This window comes from Ictalurus furcatus, chromosome 26, assembly GCF_023375685.1.
Source record: "Ictalurus furcatus strain D&B chromosome 26, Billie_1.0, whole genome shotgun sequence".
In the NCBI taxonomy this organism is placed as follows: Eukaryota; Metazoa; Chordata; class Actinopteri; order Siluriformes; family Ictaluridae; genus Ictalurus; species Ictalurus furcatus.
Window position 1 is genome coordinate 1,388,809 of NC_071280.1, and position 15,000 is coordinate 1,403,808.

General features: G+C 39.4%; 2 protein-coding genes, 1 long non-coding RNA gene and 2 other non-coding genes across 7 annotated transcripts in view; all 5 read left to right on the forward strand.

Moving 5' to 3' along the window:
- The first annotated feature begins 747 nt into the window (after positions 1-747).
- On the forward strand, positions 748-4,666 carry LOC128601875 (interferon-induced protein 44-like). The gene is made up of 8 exons (XM_053615291.1): positions 748-832; positions 1,057-1,180; positions 1,730-1,763; positions 1,993-2,191; positions 2,533-2,682; positions 2,884-3,055; positions 3,649-3,749; positions 4,282-4,666. Exons 2-8 carry the CDS (start codon positions 1,090-1,092, stop codon positions 4,462-4,464), a joined length of 930 nt encoding a protein of 309 aa, XP_053471266.1. The 5' UTR covers positions 748-832; positions 1,057-1,089; the 3' UTR covers positions 4,465-4,666.
- Positions 4,667-7,236: 2,570 nt separating this feature from the next.
- LOC128601877 (uncharacterized) lies at positions 7,237-11,539 on the forward strand. Of its 3 annotated transcripts, none has more exons than XR_008384755.1 (7): positions 7,237-7,990; positions 8,426-8,506; positions 9,923-10,087; positions 10,408-10,579; positions 10,780-10,828; positions 11,157-11,192; positions 11,390-11,539. It is a non-coding gene; the product is annotated as an uncharacterized LOC128601877 (long non-coding RNA). The 3 variants fall into 3 exon arrangements; XR_008384757.1 differs by having other exon boundaries at positions 7,237-7,976; XR_008384756.1 differs by lacking the exon at positions 7,237-7,990 and adding an exon at positions 8,009-8,023.
- On the forward strand, positions 10,619-10,706 carry LOC128602548 (small nucleolar RNA SNORD60). Its single transcript, XR_008384854.1, has one exon. It is a non-coding gene; the product is annotated as a small nucleolar RNA SNORD60 (small nucleolar RNA).
- Positions 11,232-11,322, forward strand: LOC128602549 (small nucleolar RNA SNORD60). Its single transcript, XR_008384855.1, has one exon. It is a non-coding gene; the product is annotated as a small nucleolar RNA SNORD60 (small nucleolar RNA).
- A 560-nt stretch (positions 11,540-12,099) lies between the features above and the next one.
- LOC128601876 (monocyte to macrophage differentiation factor 2) overlaps positions 12,100-15,000 on the forward strand; it is a 10,513-nt gene continuing 7,612 nt past the window's right edge. Inside the window, exon 1 of the mRNA XM_053615292.1 lies at positions 12,100-12,676. Coding sequence (XP_053471267.1) covers positions 12,663-12,676 — 14 coding nt within the window. The 5' untranslated portion in view covers positions 12,100-12,662. The remainder of the gene's footprint in view (positions 12,677-15,000) is intronic.

The window sequence follows — 15,000 nt, forward strand, 5'->3', positions numbered from 1 at the left end:
GCATCGCTAAAATAAGAGTAATGTAATATTCTGTCTTTATGGAATATATTCGATTATGTTATGTTACTTTAGTTACAGTTAGAATAAGACAAAGATTTCACTCCCTTTCAGAGTTAATACACCGTAAATGTAAGACTCTGACCAGGATGTCTCACATGTCAGTCTCAGTCCTCAGTCCTTCAGTCCAGCAGATCAGCTGTTTATAAATCAGATTTGAAAATCAGCAGAATTAGCATGTTAGCCAAGTTCTTTTGTCTGTGGTTTGAAATTGTGCCTTGCTTTTCATGCTGTCGCCATTAATTACAGATTTAAGTGCATTTTAATAACCTTTTGCAGCACAAAACAGAACATCTACAAATATGTAATATTGTATTAGAGATGTCTGAATAAAACAACAGATTGTTTACCTTTGAGGCCGTTGTCATTATTTGCATGATTATTAATTTCTGTATTATATAAATAAACTGTACCTGAGGTGTTAAAACGCTACATTAATATAAGACATTAATATAAGACCACTACTATAAAACTGCACAACAGCAGCTGATGTAAACACACAGGGCGTGCACCCGGAAATCACCGGACTTCGTGTAAAGAGTAAGCTCATGTTTAAGGGTGTAAAGATAACGGTGAAAAACTAATGATGTGAACAACTTTCAGTTTCAGTTTACAGTAAATCATGCTCTTTCAAGAAAGGGGTGTGTGTGTGTGTGTGTGTGTGTGTGCGCATGCGCGCGTCTGGACAGAAAGTGAAAGTAGAATAGGGTTCAAAAACAAGGTATAAAAGTGGGGACTGGGGAAGCTGCTCTACCAGTCGACCCAGTCAGAAGCTGTGAGTACATCTTTACAAATCTTAAATAACAAGCAAAATTAAACTCTGTAGCAATGAATTTGGAGTTATTTTTATTTGTATGACTACACACACACACACACACACACACACACACATTTTCTATGTATATAAAACTTTTTTATTATTATTTTATTCATTTATTAATTTTTTGCTGGAACATTAAAAACCTTTTCTTACATTACAAAATCTACTTTTCTCATCAGCATTGTTCATCTGGATTCAGTGAACTGAATGAAATGGGAGCGTCTGAGTCTACACCTCAACGACCTCAAACACCTCCACAACCTCGACCACCTCCACGACCTCGAACACCTTCACCACCTCCAGGTGAGTCTTAGTCTTATAATATTTATCGGATGATGATCAATATGTCAACCTTAATATTACATACTGATACTGTTTATTATTTACTCCCGATTTAGCCTAGTTATTAATGAATTTATTTTCCCAATTATGGGAGTTAATCTAGGAGTGAGAATGTGTAATGCACGAGTACGTGATGTGACTCGACTAAAATCATGGAGCACAGCATAAAATGAACATTATTTGGAACAGGTTTAACACTGATGCGTTTCTCATGCTTTCTAGATAGATTAGAATTTCTGGGATGAAAAATTATCCATTTATAACAATAAAAACAACAACAACAAATGTAAAAACAGGAGTAAACTTGTTGCAGTGTCTCTGTTGTAAAAATCCTTGTATAAAGACAAAAGTGTATGTGTCTAGCAATCAGGTCCATTTTTTTTTAAAAACATGGAAATATATTGAACACTCTGCATGTTCATTGACTTAGAAACTTACATGTTAACTATATTTCACATATAAATGCAAAACTGTAACCAGGGTAACATTATTTTTTTGTTTGTTTTTAAGAATTTGATAAGCCATGGAGGATAATGCGTTGGGGGTGAGTTATATTAACTTCCATAAAGAAATGTTCATATTTCAGCCTCAAAACCTGTTAGATTTTGACAAAACTGTCCATTTCTGCTCACTTACTGTATCAGTGTGACATATTCTGATTTTCTTTTATTATTGACGATTATTGACTTCTTAATTAAAAGTTCTTCTTCAGTCACTAACTGCCAGGAAGTTAAGTGGCACGATCCTTCTGTGACGTTTTGTGTTTTTGATAGGAACAAACCCACTTTAGGAGAGAAACTGAAGGACTTTAAGCTCTGCAGTTCTGATGTTAAGTTTGTCAGGATTCTGATCGTTGGTGAAGTTGGAGCAGGAAAGTCCAGCTTTATAAATTCAGTCAATAATGTTTTCCAAGAGCGAATCACCTGTGGGGCTCTTGTTGATGCAACATCTGGAACCAGTTTCACAAAAATTGTAAGTACAACTTCAACATATTCACTGGTTTGATTTCTTAATGCAGACAGATAAACCAGTTTTAGTTAAACTAAGGTCATTTTCACACTTCCAGACAAAAGTTTTCAAGCTCAGGACTGATTCAAAGATACAATAAAAAAGTCGGTCTATGGCTCACTTCAGCCGAACATTGGAGTGGTCCAATGACATGCCTTTAAAAATTTTTTTAAAACACCCTAAAAGCCTTAGTGTGTGGACCTCAGCTCTTAACGAGGCACAGCACTGAACAGTTCAATATTGTGTTTAATATGGAATTTGATCCTGAGTCAGAATCATATACAATCTGTGTCTTTTTCTTACAGTACAAAACCCATCATATCAAGGGGAAGGACGACTCCCGTTTACCTTTTGTGTTCAATGACATCATGGGACTTGAACCTGACGATGGACGAGGCGCACATGTACAGGACATCATCTCAGCCTTAAAGGGGTTTCTTGAGGAAGGATATAAAGTGAGGGGAACATTTTACTCTCACAATATGACACAAAACCGTTATTTTTAGCATTGTTACGGTATATAATGTTAATATATATGACGTTAGAATACTGTTCATGTAGTCAGTCTTTATAGTACAGCTGTAGTTCTGTAGTAACCTACACTGATTTTTGCACAGTAAAATATCTGTAATATTTATTCTTTCACCAATTTGCAGTTTAATCCTGCTAATCACGTGTCTGAGAAGGACTCCAACTACAGAACAAATCCCAAAGTTTCTGATCAAACCTTCTGCCTGGTCAATGTTATAGCTGCAAGCACAGTGTCATTCATGAACAAAAAGCTTATTCAAAAGATGAAACGGATCCGTGAGGAGGCTACAGAGTATAGTAAGTCCTGTTATTATAGTTTAGAATCATCTCAAAATGTTGTTTTTTTATATTGGCACAATTATTCCCCAAAAACATACCACTGTGTGTGATTTGGTCCGAAGGTGTTGATTGTTTTTCTATAACAGCAGCCCTGACTGTAGTTCTGACTGCAAAACAAATCACAAGTTTAGATTAATCCGTTCATTCTAATAGTTTCTATAGTAACAACTCACACAGGGACTTTTATTTATTCTATGGAAGGAGTCTCCAGTTTCAACACTTTGTAACAGTCAGAGGTAAAGCTGCAACAGAGTTTTCTGATCTTCAGGACAGAGGAGATTATGATTAGTGGTTTCTCAGGAACACGACAAGCTGTGATTTTTATCTTAACATCAGGGGAGAAAATAAAGAGAGAGACTCGTAAGAGAAACTGTTAATTGATTAATTAAATTTAAAACTTTAATTAATAAAAATTGTAATCAGTGATAAATGACTGTAATAAGAATTAAACACTGCAGGACGTGCTGTTATAGGAAAATCATCTTCATATCATATTAGAATTCCTGTTTTAGTCTTATTGTAGATAATAAACTGGTCATCCTATTGTACAGATTTGCCTCAAGTAATCATCATGACAAAAGTGGATGAAACCTGCCCTCTGGTTAAAGATGACCTAAGAAAGGTCTACACCAGCAAGAAGATCAAAGAAAAGGTAATTGTGTAATTAAATGGTGTATATTAGGATTGTAACTGATTACAATATTGGGATTGAACAGATATGTTCTCAATGAATGTAAATACTGATATGAATAGAAGGCACTTCTATTTATTTGGCTCTTTTTTTAATCAAATAGAGCTCAATATTACCATATTAGAATATTTACTTTCACACAGCACAAAGTAAAAGTAAATCTTCCTGGAAGTCATAAAGGCATTGAAATGAAATGGATCCCAGATTGATCTCACAGCAGCACTGTTTCTCCGCTTCGCAGTAGGTTCTGATAACGAGTCTAGTGAACTTCTGGAAAGTAACAAACCCCAAAAACTGAAGTAAATCTAATTATTAAATATTATTAGATGATGTTGTCAACTATAAACAGCAAAAAGCTTGTCAGTGCATCTGGTTAAGGAGTTAAATAAAGTTCCGTTCTGCAACTTGTGATTTGTTATAACTGTGGTATATTTTTACAATTTATTGGTTAAATAAATTGTTTGATTCATTGTTTTTTTCTATATATTTTCAGATGCAGGAGTGTAGTAATCTGCTGGGTATTCCACTGAGCAACATCTTCCCTGTGAAGAACTACCATGAGGAGGTGGATACGAACGATGACATGGATGTTCTGATCCTCAAGGCGCTCGATCAGATCGTGAATCTCGCCAACGATGCTCTGGAAAACCAAAACCCTAGTGAGAACTCTGAGTGAAGGCTTTTTTTTTGTTCTTTTCCACCCCTACACCAGTACGGAGTATTTAGGACAGTGAAAAGACATGAAATTGTGTCTAAAGTACATTATTAAAGTAAAGCTAATTTCTTCTACTGTAATCATAACTGGTTTGTGTTTCTGTCGCTGTCACGTTCCTACTGCACTCTGGACTTTTTATATTCCATTAAATTAATAAATATAATGATGTTTGGTCCTACTTATTTTTTAAGATTTATACCATTACACTAAACATGTTTTGACAGATACAAATAACACAAACACGAGTAATGTACAATACTGTTTCATAGTTCATACATAAATATGCAGGACTAAAACACCCAAAGAACGAATCCTCTTTGATTAACTACCAAGGAACACTGACTAACTACTCTCTCAGTAATTAGGGCTAGGCCTCGGGAAATAAACTTAAGGCAGAACACCTCCAAAGAGGGGGAAACAAAGGGTTACGCCACACTGGACTTGAACCTGAGGCTGGAGGATGGAGAGACCAACATGCAGCACAGTGAACTACCAACCCTGCACAAACAGACCATGGAGTGGGCCTAGCCAAACACTCATGAGGAGTAAACTGAAAAAAATAAAGTCAGAGAGGACCGACTTACAAAGGAAATAAGTAAAAAAAATTTTTTAAAGCAAGGAACTGGAGAAAACCAGAGGAACCCCAAGAGACAAGGTCCAAGAGGTTTGGACTGACACAGCGAGAAAGCTGCAGAGAGACGGGAAACCTGAGAGATAAACTCGAGAGTGTTTACAAAATTACCGGCTTAGCCTCAATACAGCACTAAACAAGGAGCACTTCCTAGTTCTTCTTAGTTGTCCGTCGTGGCGACGAAGACCATTTTGCCATCAGAGATGATGCATGCGTAGATGGCTGGTCAGGCCAATCTCTGCACGGAAAGTCCTATGGCAGGTGGGACAGGGGATGGGGTGCACGTCTCCGGGAAGGTTGCTGGCACGGGTTTTTCTGGCTGGCCTCTTTCGTTTGGCTACATCTGTCCAATTTATCTCACACAGCAAAGACCCCTTATGGATGGAGGAGCGCCAGGTGTCACGATCCAATGCAGTCTGTAACCCAGGAGGCAGGATTGATGTTAAATGCTTTCATTGAGGCATCGAGGGTATCTTTGAAGCGTTTCTTTTGGCCTTCTTGGCAACACTGACCTTGCTGGAGCTTGCCATAGAGGAGTCTTTTTGGTAGACGTTGGTCTGTCATGCGTATCACACGTCCTGCCCAGCATAGCTGGGTCATCATCAAGATGGTGAAGATGCTTAGGAGGCCTGCTTGATTGAGAACCACAGTGTCTGGGACTTTGTTCTGCCACTTGATTGCAAGGATTTTCCTGAGACTGGTGGTGTGAAAATGGTTCAGTTTCCTGGCATGACGTTGGTACACTGTCCACGTTTCACATGCATACAGCAGTGTGGGGAGCACAACTGCCCTGTACACTTTCAGCTCGGTCTGGATGGTGATGCCTCTTCGGTTCCAAACCTTGGCATACAATCTCCCGAAAGCTGAGCTGACTCTCGCAATGCGGACGTTAACTTCGTCATCTATTGTGGCATTTTGTGACAACGTGCTGCCGAGGTGAACTTGGTCACTGTTTTCAGTCTCTGACCATTGACAGTGATGTTGGACTCTGTATAGGGCTTCCCTGGGCTGGCTGATGCATGACCTCAGTCTTCTTGGTGCTGATGGTGAGACCGAAGTTTGTGCAGGCACTAGAAAACCTGTTAACGCTGCGTTGCATGTCCGTTTCTGTGCTATTGTTAAGGGCACGGTCATCAGCAAAGAGGAAGTCCCTGATGTCTGTCGAAACCTTGGTTTTCGCTTGGAGCCTCCTGAGGTTGTACAGATTACCATCTGTGCGGTACTTGATGCCTATCCCAACATCACCGTCTCCAAAGACGTCAGTCAGCATTGCGGAGAACATGAGGCTGAACAGGGTCGGCCCCAGGACACAACCCCGCTTGACGCCGTTTAGCATGTAAGAAGCCCTTCAAGCCTTTCAGTACAGTCACAGGTGGAGCTGTTTGCTACTCATCACTGAGGGGACAAACAAAAATTGGTTGTTGTTTTTTTTTACATGTCACCAGCACAAATTCTACAAATATACTTTTATTTAATAAAACAATGTATTTACAATTGAAACTTCTGCTATGAGCCGGGGCCCTGCGTGTGTGGAGTTTGCATGTTCTCCCCGTGCTGCGGGGGTTTCCTCCGGGTACTCCGGTTTCCTCCCCCAGTCCAAAGACATGCATGGTAGGCTGATTGGCGTGTCCGTAGTGTATGAATGGGTGTGTGAATGTGTATGTGATTGTGCCCTGCGATGGACTGGCACCCTGTCCCGGGTGTACCCCGCCTTGTGCCTGATGCTCCCTGGGATAGACTCCAGGTTCCCCTGCGACCCTGAAAAGGAGTAAGCGGTAGAAGATGGATGGATGGATGGACATCTGCTATGAGATGTTCCACTGGCAACAATCCAGTACCTACAATTTAATGTTAATATTATTTACACCACAGTGGTACTGAATGCTCGATTGGTCAGAAGGTATTAATGAATCTTTTATAACAGGAACTCTGACAGTAGTTCCAGACACAAGATAAACCACAGGTTTATATTAATGAGACTCATTCTAATTCTTCACTATTTCTATAGTAACAACTTACAGAGTAGCAAAATAAGAAGAGAGGGACTTTTTTGTTGGCGTTTGTGTTACAATGAATTAATATATTTTGGGGCCTCGGGACCAGTTTTCTTTATCATGTTGCTGTAGACAGCGTGGAAATAGTCAGGGTTTTGTTAAATCCGATGTCCTGACATTTCATCCTCCCAGTCAGACAGTCCTCCCAGGGCTACTAGCCAAGAACTGATCACAGAAAAAAAGTGAAATAATCATAGAAAGCCCTCACTGGCCTTCAGCATCAGGCATTATACGTTTGTATTTTTGTAGATGGAGACGTGCAGGAATCTGCTGGGTATTCCAGTGAACCACATCTTCCCTGTTAAAAACTACCATGAGGAGATGGACACAGACAATGACATGGATGCTGTGATTCTCAAAGCACTTGATCAGATTGTGAGCGTCGCCTGTGACGCACTGAGAAAAAAAAACATCTCTGACCTCTGGTGAAAAATCTGAGTAAGGTCTCGGATCCCAAACGCCTCAGTGGCATTAGTGCAACACAGAGTGCTTTACAAAGCATTAAAAACAAAGGATTACAGTTATTCCTAAATGGAGATAGATTTTAAGCGTGTTTGTGGAATAGTTAACAAATTACACTCTGAGGAGCGTAGTCTGGGATTTGGGGTGTAAGGTGTTACAACCCGCTATCTTGGGACGGGTAGTTTTTGTGTGCTGTGACATTTTGTGTGCAGGTTCAAACTCCCTCCCAGACTTTCCAGCTTGCCCTAGCCTGCCTTGCTCCCGCCTCCCAGGATGACCTCACTGATTGGCGGCCATTTTTAAAGAGGAAGACGGAGTGAGAATGTGTAGGATCTTGGAGGTGGTTTCGTGTGTTTGGAGATTGTGGTTGATTGTATGCTATTTTCTGACTGCTGTTTTGGTGTTTGACTTCGACTTTGGTTGTCCCTAAATCGGTTATTGTGCATTCTCTTCACTTTTGTATATATGTTCACTTGGTTCACTGGCAGTAGGGGTGTGGCTGCCACTTCTTTTGGGAGAGGGTTCCTTTTGTCTCTGTTTCTTTGCTTAGGTAGTTAGGGAAGTATTCTTGTATTTTTTTTCCTTTCCTTTTAGGTAAGCTAACTACCTAATAATAGAATCCTTTTGTTTATTATTTTGGCCTTGACCAGCCCGAAGATATGCCTGGTTTGGTTAATTTGTACAATTATATGTATATATTGTCTGTTACAATATACCACAACCTTTTTCACACAACCTTGTTTATGTTGTTATTCCTGTCTTCCCTTATTTAAAGATCAACCCAATTGAATCTCAAGCTGGTTATTCTGTGCGGCCTAACCTAGACTGGGCCGTAACAAAGGGATTAATAAACTAGGTAAGTACTGAGGAGCCAAGCCATGTAATGCCTTGTATGTCAACCTCATGATCTTAAAATGGACACAGAACCTGACCGGGAGCCAGTGCAAGGACTCCAGAACAGGAGTAATATGTTCAAATTTCCTGGTTCCCGTCAGGATCCTGGCAGCAGAGTTTTATACATATTGCAGTTTGTGGATTTAGAAGCACCGGCTAAAACGGCATTACAGTAATCCAGCCGAGTGACAACAAATGAGTAGCAGCTTTTCAGCGACAGAGAAGTTTAGCATTGTTTGCAATCTAGCTAAATTTCTCAGGTGAAAAAAGGATGTTTTAACAGTGCTCTGAACAAAAGAATCAAATGTGAGGCTGGTATTGAAAATTACTCCAAGGTTCCTCATCTTACTTTGGGTCTCTAGAACAGAGCCATCAACAAACAGACAGTGGACCAGCTTCGAGAATTTGACGACGGGAGCCTATAAGCATAACTTCGGTTTTCCCGCTGTTCAGGCACAGAAAGTTATTATTCATCCATGATTTTATCTCAGAAATACATTCAGAAAGAAAACAAACATCAAGGTTTTCACCAAATTTTGAGTGAATGTAGATTTGGGTATCGTCAGCATAAAAGTGATAATGGAGGCCGAGCGATCACAGCAGATGCCCAAATGGAGATAGATAGATACTGAAAAGTAAAGGGCCTAAAACTGAACCCTGAGGAACACCAGTAAGCACAGAGCTAGAGTTAGACCTGTAACCACAAATGGAATTAAGACATGTGGAGTACTCCTGTTTTAGTCGCATTATCGACATGCGTTACAGACATGTACACACCTTAATCACATTATTAACGTCGTGTGAGAGTTTCCACCGCATTTTGCGACAGGACACGATCACACACGGCAGTGCTCAACTGTTTTACAGCAAACAAGAGAGCACAGCTGCGTCCCAAACCGCATACTTACCTACTATAGGCCTGTAGTATGTGAAATACATGCATCTCGGCTACTATATAGAAGGAAAGTACACGGTTTGGGACGCAGCTCACGGTTTCAACCAGTCGTCTATTTGCACGTATAGCACGACAAATAATTAACTGCACTTGAAGCGTTCGTAAAATTTTTAAATTAAAAACACATAAAACGGTATACGGTACTATAAAGAAGACCGACTGTATGTCGATACGTGAAATTCTGGAGGAAACGTCGGACGGCATGCCGCGGTGCCGAAATAACGTGTGCCCTTAATCGATCTATGTTCTATAACATGTAAAACCTGAACATGAAAGGAGTATTCTAAAAGCGATGCATGTAAACACCTTAATCACAATATTATCTTACTCAGAATAAGGTCAATAATTAGATTACTGCTGTCCGTGTAAACGCAGCTAATGTATATTTCATACAGTATGTCGAATGTCTAATCTTTTTTCCAGCAGGTGGCGGTAATGAGCAGCCATGACTCTGCTGTCGGACATCACGAAGAAGAGTGAGTATAAAAGAAGCAGGCGAGCGTTTCTCCTCCTCTTCTCTGCGTGGTTTTTTAATCATGTGGTGTGGTGTCCTTTTCTCTCTCACGCCTTCCAGCCCCACAGCTTCACGTAAGTAAAAATAATCCTCAGTTTGCTTATTAATGCTTTTCTAGGCCTGTTTATAGCGTCTGGTGAGTTTGTTTAGGAGCCATTTTGGCCGCGGCCATTTTCTTCCTAACTTGGTTTCTTAGTCTGGTTTTATTGACTAGTTATTTCTTAATAACTAGTATAATCTAGTAACTTGCAGTGTAATAAAGAATAAATGTTGAGACGCGGGCGTTTATTCTTCCTGTAATTCAATCAAGAATGAAGTGGTGCTGTAGTATAAAGATGTTTAAAAAAATGTGTTTTTAATCGCTTTTCCTCCTTTTTTTTTTTCATTCTTCCAGGCGCACATGGCTTGGATAACTGGAGTAACACGTGATCCTGTCTTCTGCGCTGTTATTGGTTCCTACGCGTGAAGCAGTCCTTTGATTGGCTGGTGAGCTTGAGCTGTCCAGGAAATGTAGTTCTATGAATGGAGAAAGCAGGATTCTAATGGACCACATTTGAGTTCTTTAGGTACAAGACTTGAGGTTTTATTTATTTTATGTTCTTCTGAACCGCTGATGACTCTTACTTTATTTTTCTGACACCTCGTATGAGCGCTGCCCAGCAGTGCCTGATTATAAATTACACTCTGAGGTTCATTAAAATGCTTTTAAATTAGATCGTGTTAATATCTCTGGAGACTAACTGTTATCTTGTGTCTTTGTTACCAGGATGTGACATCACAGGAATATCCGAGACTCCTTTTCAGCTGTGCAGAAGGTGAGGTTTTTAATATCGGTCTGGTTTAGAGTCAATAACAAGAATATCATCAATAAAATCTAATTAAAGAATGTCCTTAATGCATTAAAATGTCTCATTAGATTGGTCGGTTTGCTTCTCAATTGAGGTTTCAGCTATAAAATGTCTTGGTGTCTTGTGCTGTGGACTGCAATGATGAGAACTTGTTTATCTGGCCCTTCTGCGAAAGGGATCTGATGATAAACTCTCTCCCTGACGCTTTAACAGCTGTTATTCCCTCTATAGTGCCTGGAACAGCTATAGATACTGGATTTTCAGTGCTTTGTTTAATTATTTGACTTGTTTACAGGTTTGCCCCTTCCTGTTTGAGGCCTTTTAATCCAAGGTAAGTTGCATTTGTGTCCTAGGATCTTAAGTGTATGCAAGTCACTGATGACTCCTTTTTAAACATTTTTCTGACACCTTCTATGAGGGCTGCACTGCAGTCTTTGATTATTAATTGGAACCTGAGGCTTGATTTGTGCAATGATGTGGCTTTTCATTTATTTTTGGTCAAATGTTAAACATGTTATTCTTTTGCAGATGGAAATTGGTGTGCTCAAGAAGTCAAAGATCTTGCATCATGCTTGTGCATCCTTTTATATGGCTTGTAAAGTCATTCCATCACTTTGGGCTGCATGTTGATGTGAATCCTGACCATGTAATGAGAAATAAATGGATTTTGATGCAAAACTTGAGCTTTTTTTTTTGGTATTAATCAAGTCGGGAATAAAATATGACCAGCATTTGTGTAGTCACACCACCTATCATTATGAATGTTTATTATAATATTGGGCAGACTATTTGTGAGATGTTTAGTTCCTGCCCTGCTTGAAGGGGTGATATAAAACTCTCATAGAATACATAATGGGACTTGTATTGATTTTAATGGTAACTGTACTGGTCTCTACTGGTGACTTTCCTTTGGTGGTATATCTAGTGGCTGCAATAAAGGGCCAGTAGTAGGTAACCACTGATTTGTAGTGGAAACAATTATAGTTGCTGGGGGTTACAATAGTGTCATTGCGAGTGTTAAAGCCGTACTACTCTCCTCATTAAGATAAAATTTATCACTAATCCCTTAAATTCTGGGTAACATCACGGCAAAGAATAACACTTTATTTATTCTAATCTGAGTAGAAAGCATTACAGCGCCCTCTATTGACTTAACGTTGCGTTGACATTTTTATAAAAATGAATGAAAACCTAAAGTAATAATAAAAAAAAATCCACCTCTAATTGCCATTACGCGCTCCTTTAAACTACTTCAGAGCTTATAACGTGTCCATAGACTCTTAACTCTTATACTTAAGTAATGTTTAGCTAACGTTCTTCACAGAAACGACTATTCACGACACACACCCACTCACACCCTTAAGTTTGAACTAAAAGTAAAATTTAAAGTGTTTTTCGTGAACAACATCTTCCACTTCCCTCCCTGTGGTCAGCTGTGAAACCGCTAGCTGTAAGGCTGTGTCTCAAAATGGCGGCCGTTAGAACACTAGTGCACTACCTAGGGCGCACGCGCCACTTGTTCCTGTACTCCACAGCGCGCTTAGGTGTAACCACCGGATTGAGACGCGGCCCGTGACTTCCGGCTCCTCGTTCACAGGGAGTCGATTCACTCAGTATTTTTATTTTTTTTTAGACTGATGCTCAGTGAGCGTCGTCGGGCTCGGAATAAATGAATGTTTCCGGAGACGACTGATCGAAGCTGGACCGTTTTTCTCCCAACATCCCGTCTGGATTAAACCACACGCTTATATATTTGAGATACATAGATCTATTTGGAATCTCCTTGCAAAATATTGTTTAAATGAATCTTGTAAGGTAAGAGACTGGATAATAGAGTCGCACCCTGACTGTAAACATTTACATTGTAAACATTTTGAACATCTGGCCGTTTTCTTTACATTATATACATTTGTGACAGGTTTGTAAAGGGACCGTTTCATTTCTTTAAGGTTAAGTATGGACGCTTTTTTTTTTAATTAATTAATAAATGAACCAGTAATTGGTGAATTCATACAGATGTGGATTGCTATGCATTGTTATCTTGATCACTGTGCACATCTGGAGGTACTTAACTCGTACGAATCTGCAATCGTCTAGAATCACTTTATTCGTAAATGTTTGAGTCTTTTTTTTATCAGCACGTGATTTATTCCTGCATCTGTGCACATTTGGATTACATTTTGAAATGAATGGATATATTATGATCTGCTTAGCTGTAGCTCTACATCACTGTGCCCAAAGCTTACACATCTTGTTTGTGTTGTCTGATTGATTTATCCACATATATCTGGATCCTTTTCCATTCACCTCTGGATTTCTGTAGCCATATATATATTTTTATCTGTTTCGCTGTACACATCTGGATTGATTTAGCCACACATATCTAGATTGCTTGACGCATCTGGATCAAGCCACTTCATCCACATGTACCCACCTCTTTAGTCTTACACATCTGGATCAAGCCTCTTCATCCACATGTACCCATCTCTTTAGTCTTACACATCTGGATCAAGCCACTTCATCCACATGTATCCACCTCTTTAGTCTTACACATCTGGATCAAGCCTCTTCATCCACATGTACCCATCTCTTTAGTCTTACACATCTGGATCAAGCCACTTCATCCACATGTACCCATCTCTTTAGTCTTACACATCTGGATCAAGCCACTTCATCCACATGTACTCATCTCTTTAGTCTTACACATCAGGATTCCTTTATCCCTATATCTGGATCTGTTTACCAGTACACATCTGGATCTAAAGAATGCGTATCTGGATCCCTTTTCTTCATATACATCTGGATTACTTACTATCTGGACCTCTTTCTGCTTATACTTCTGGGTCACTCTATCCGTATATATCTGAATCTCTTTACTCGTGCACATCTGGATTCCTTTAATCCACACACACACACACACACACACACACATATATATATATATATATATATATATATATATATATATATATATATATATATATATATATTTATATATTTATATATGTATATATATATGTGTGTGGATCTCATTAGGGTTGTAACATCTGGATTACTTTACCCACGTATAAATTTTTATCTTTGTATTTACACAACTGGATTGCTTCACTCACATATCTGGCTCTCGTTATTCCCACTGTTTAGGTCTACACATCTGTTCTTTCTTTTTTTTTTTATCTTTACACCGGATTACTGTTTATCTGAATTGCTGCATTTAAAAAAAAACAACAATAAAGCATGCTTTACCCACATGCATCTCTTTCAGTACACATCTAAATTACACTATCCACATATATCTGGATCTATTTATCCTTCTTATCCTTTATCCTGTCTGAATTGCCTTACTGAAAACATCTCTGATTATGTTATACACACATCTGGATTATATATGCTGTATATATTTATATTTTACACATCGATCTCTTTAATCAAACGCGTTGATCCTTTCAACTGTGCGCATCCAGATTACTTTGCAGAAAAATACCTGGATCGCTTTGTCTATTATAACCGCATCCTTTTATCCTTAACACATCTGGATTGCATCACTGATGTGCACACGGCTCTTTTCATCCACACAAATCCACCGTTATACTCTGCACCTGGATGATTTATTAATCCTTCACGTCTGGATCGCCTCGCGATCGATCCTCTTACCTGATCACTTCCTCCAGAGCCTACACATCTGGATTATATCATCCCTACAAATCCGCCTCACTGTTTCAGCGCGCATCTGGATCGAATACGTTTACCTGCGCACGTGTCATTTTTGCGTTTACGGTTATAAGAAGCGGAACGTACCAGGTTGAATGGATTCATCTGAGTCAGGTTTACTGCAACAACACCTTCAGGTTCGCTTTACCAGGCCATTTATTTAGGCTGCTGTATTGGGTCGCCAAGAATAGAAATTAGAGCGTGTGTATGATGTAAAAGCTGCTAGGAGTCTGGGCTGAATGGGGTGTGCACTTCCTAATGACACTTTTACACGTATTATCATCAACGGACGTCTTATTGCTGGCTGTTATAGTAAACTAGGACATCACAAGCTAGAGCAGATTGACGGTAGATCATCTAAATATCTGTTCGTGTCCTATGTGTTCATATTCAGGGCTGAATTGGAAGTGGGCGTGGCCTAAACAGCT

What these genes read in the sequence shown, in the direction of transcription:
- LOC128601875 (XM_053615291.1), top strand. Translation starts at nt 1,090, where the DNA reads ATGGGAGCGTCTGAGTCTACACCTCAACGACCTCAAACACCTCCACAA. An exon ending in AACACCTTCACCACCTCCAG is followed by an intron (nt 1,181 to 1,729) that starts GTGAGTCTTAGT and finishes TTTGTTTTTAAG; the next exon opens with AATTTGATAAGCCATGGAGG. An exon ending in GCAAGAAGATCAAAGAAAAG is followed by an intron (nt 3,750 to 4,281) that starts GTAATTGTGTAA and finishes ATATATTTTCAG; the next exon opens with ATGCAGGAGTGTAGTAATCT.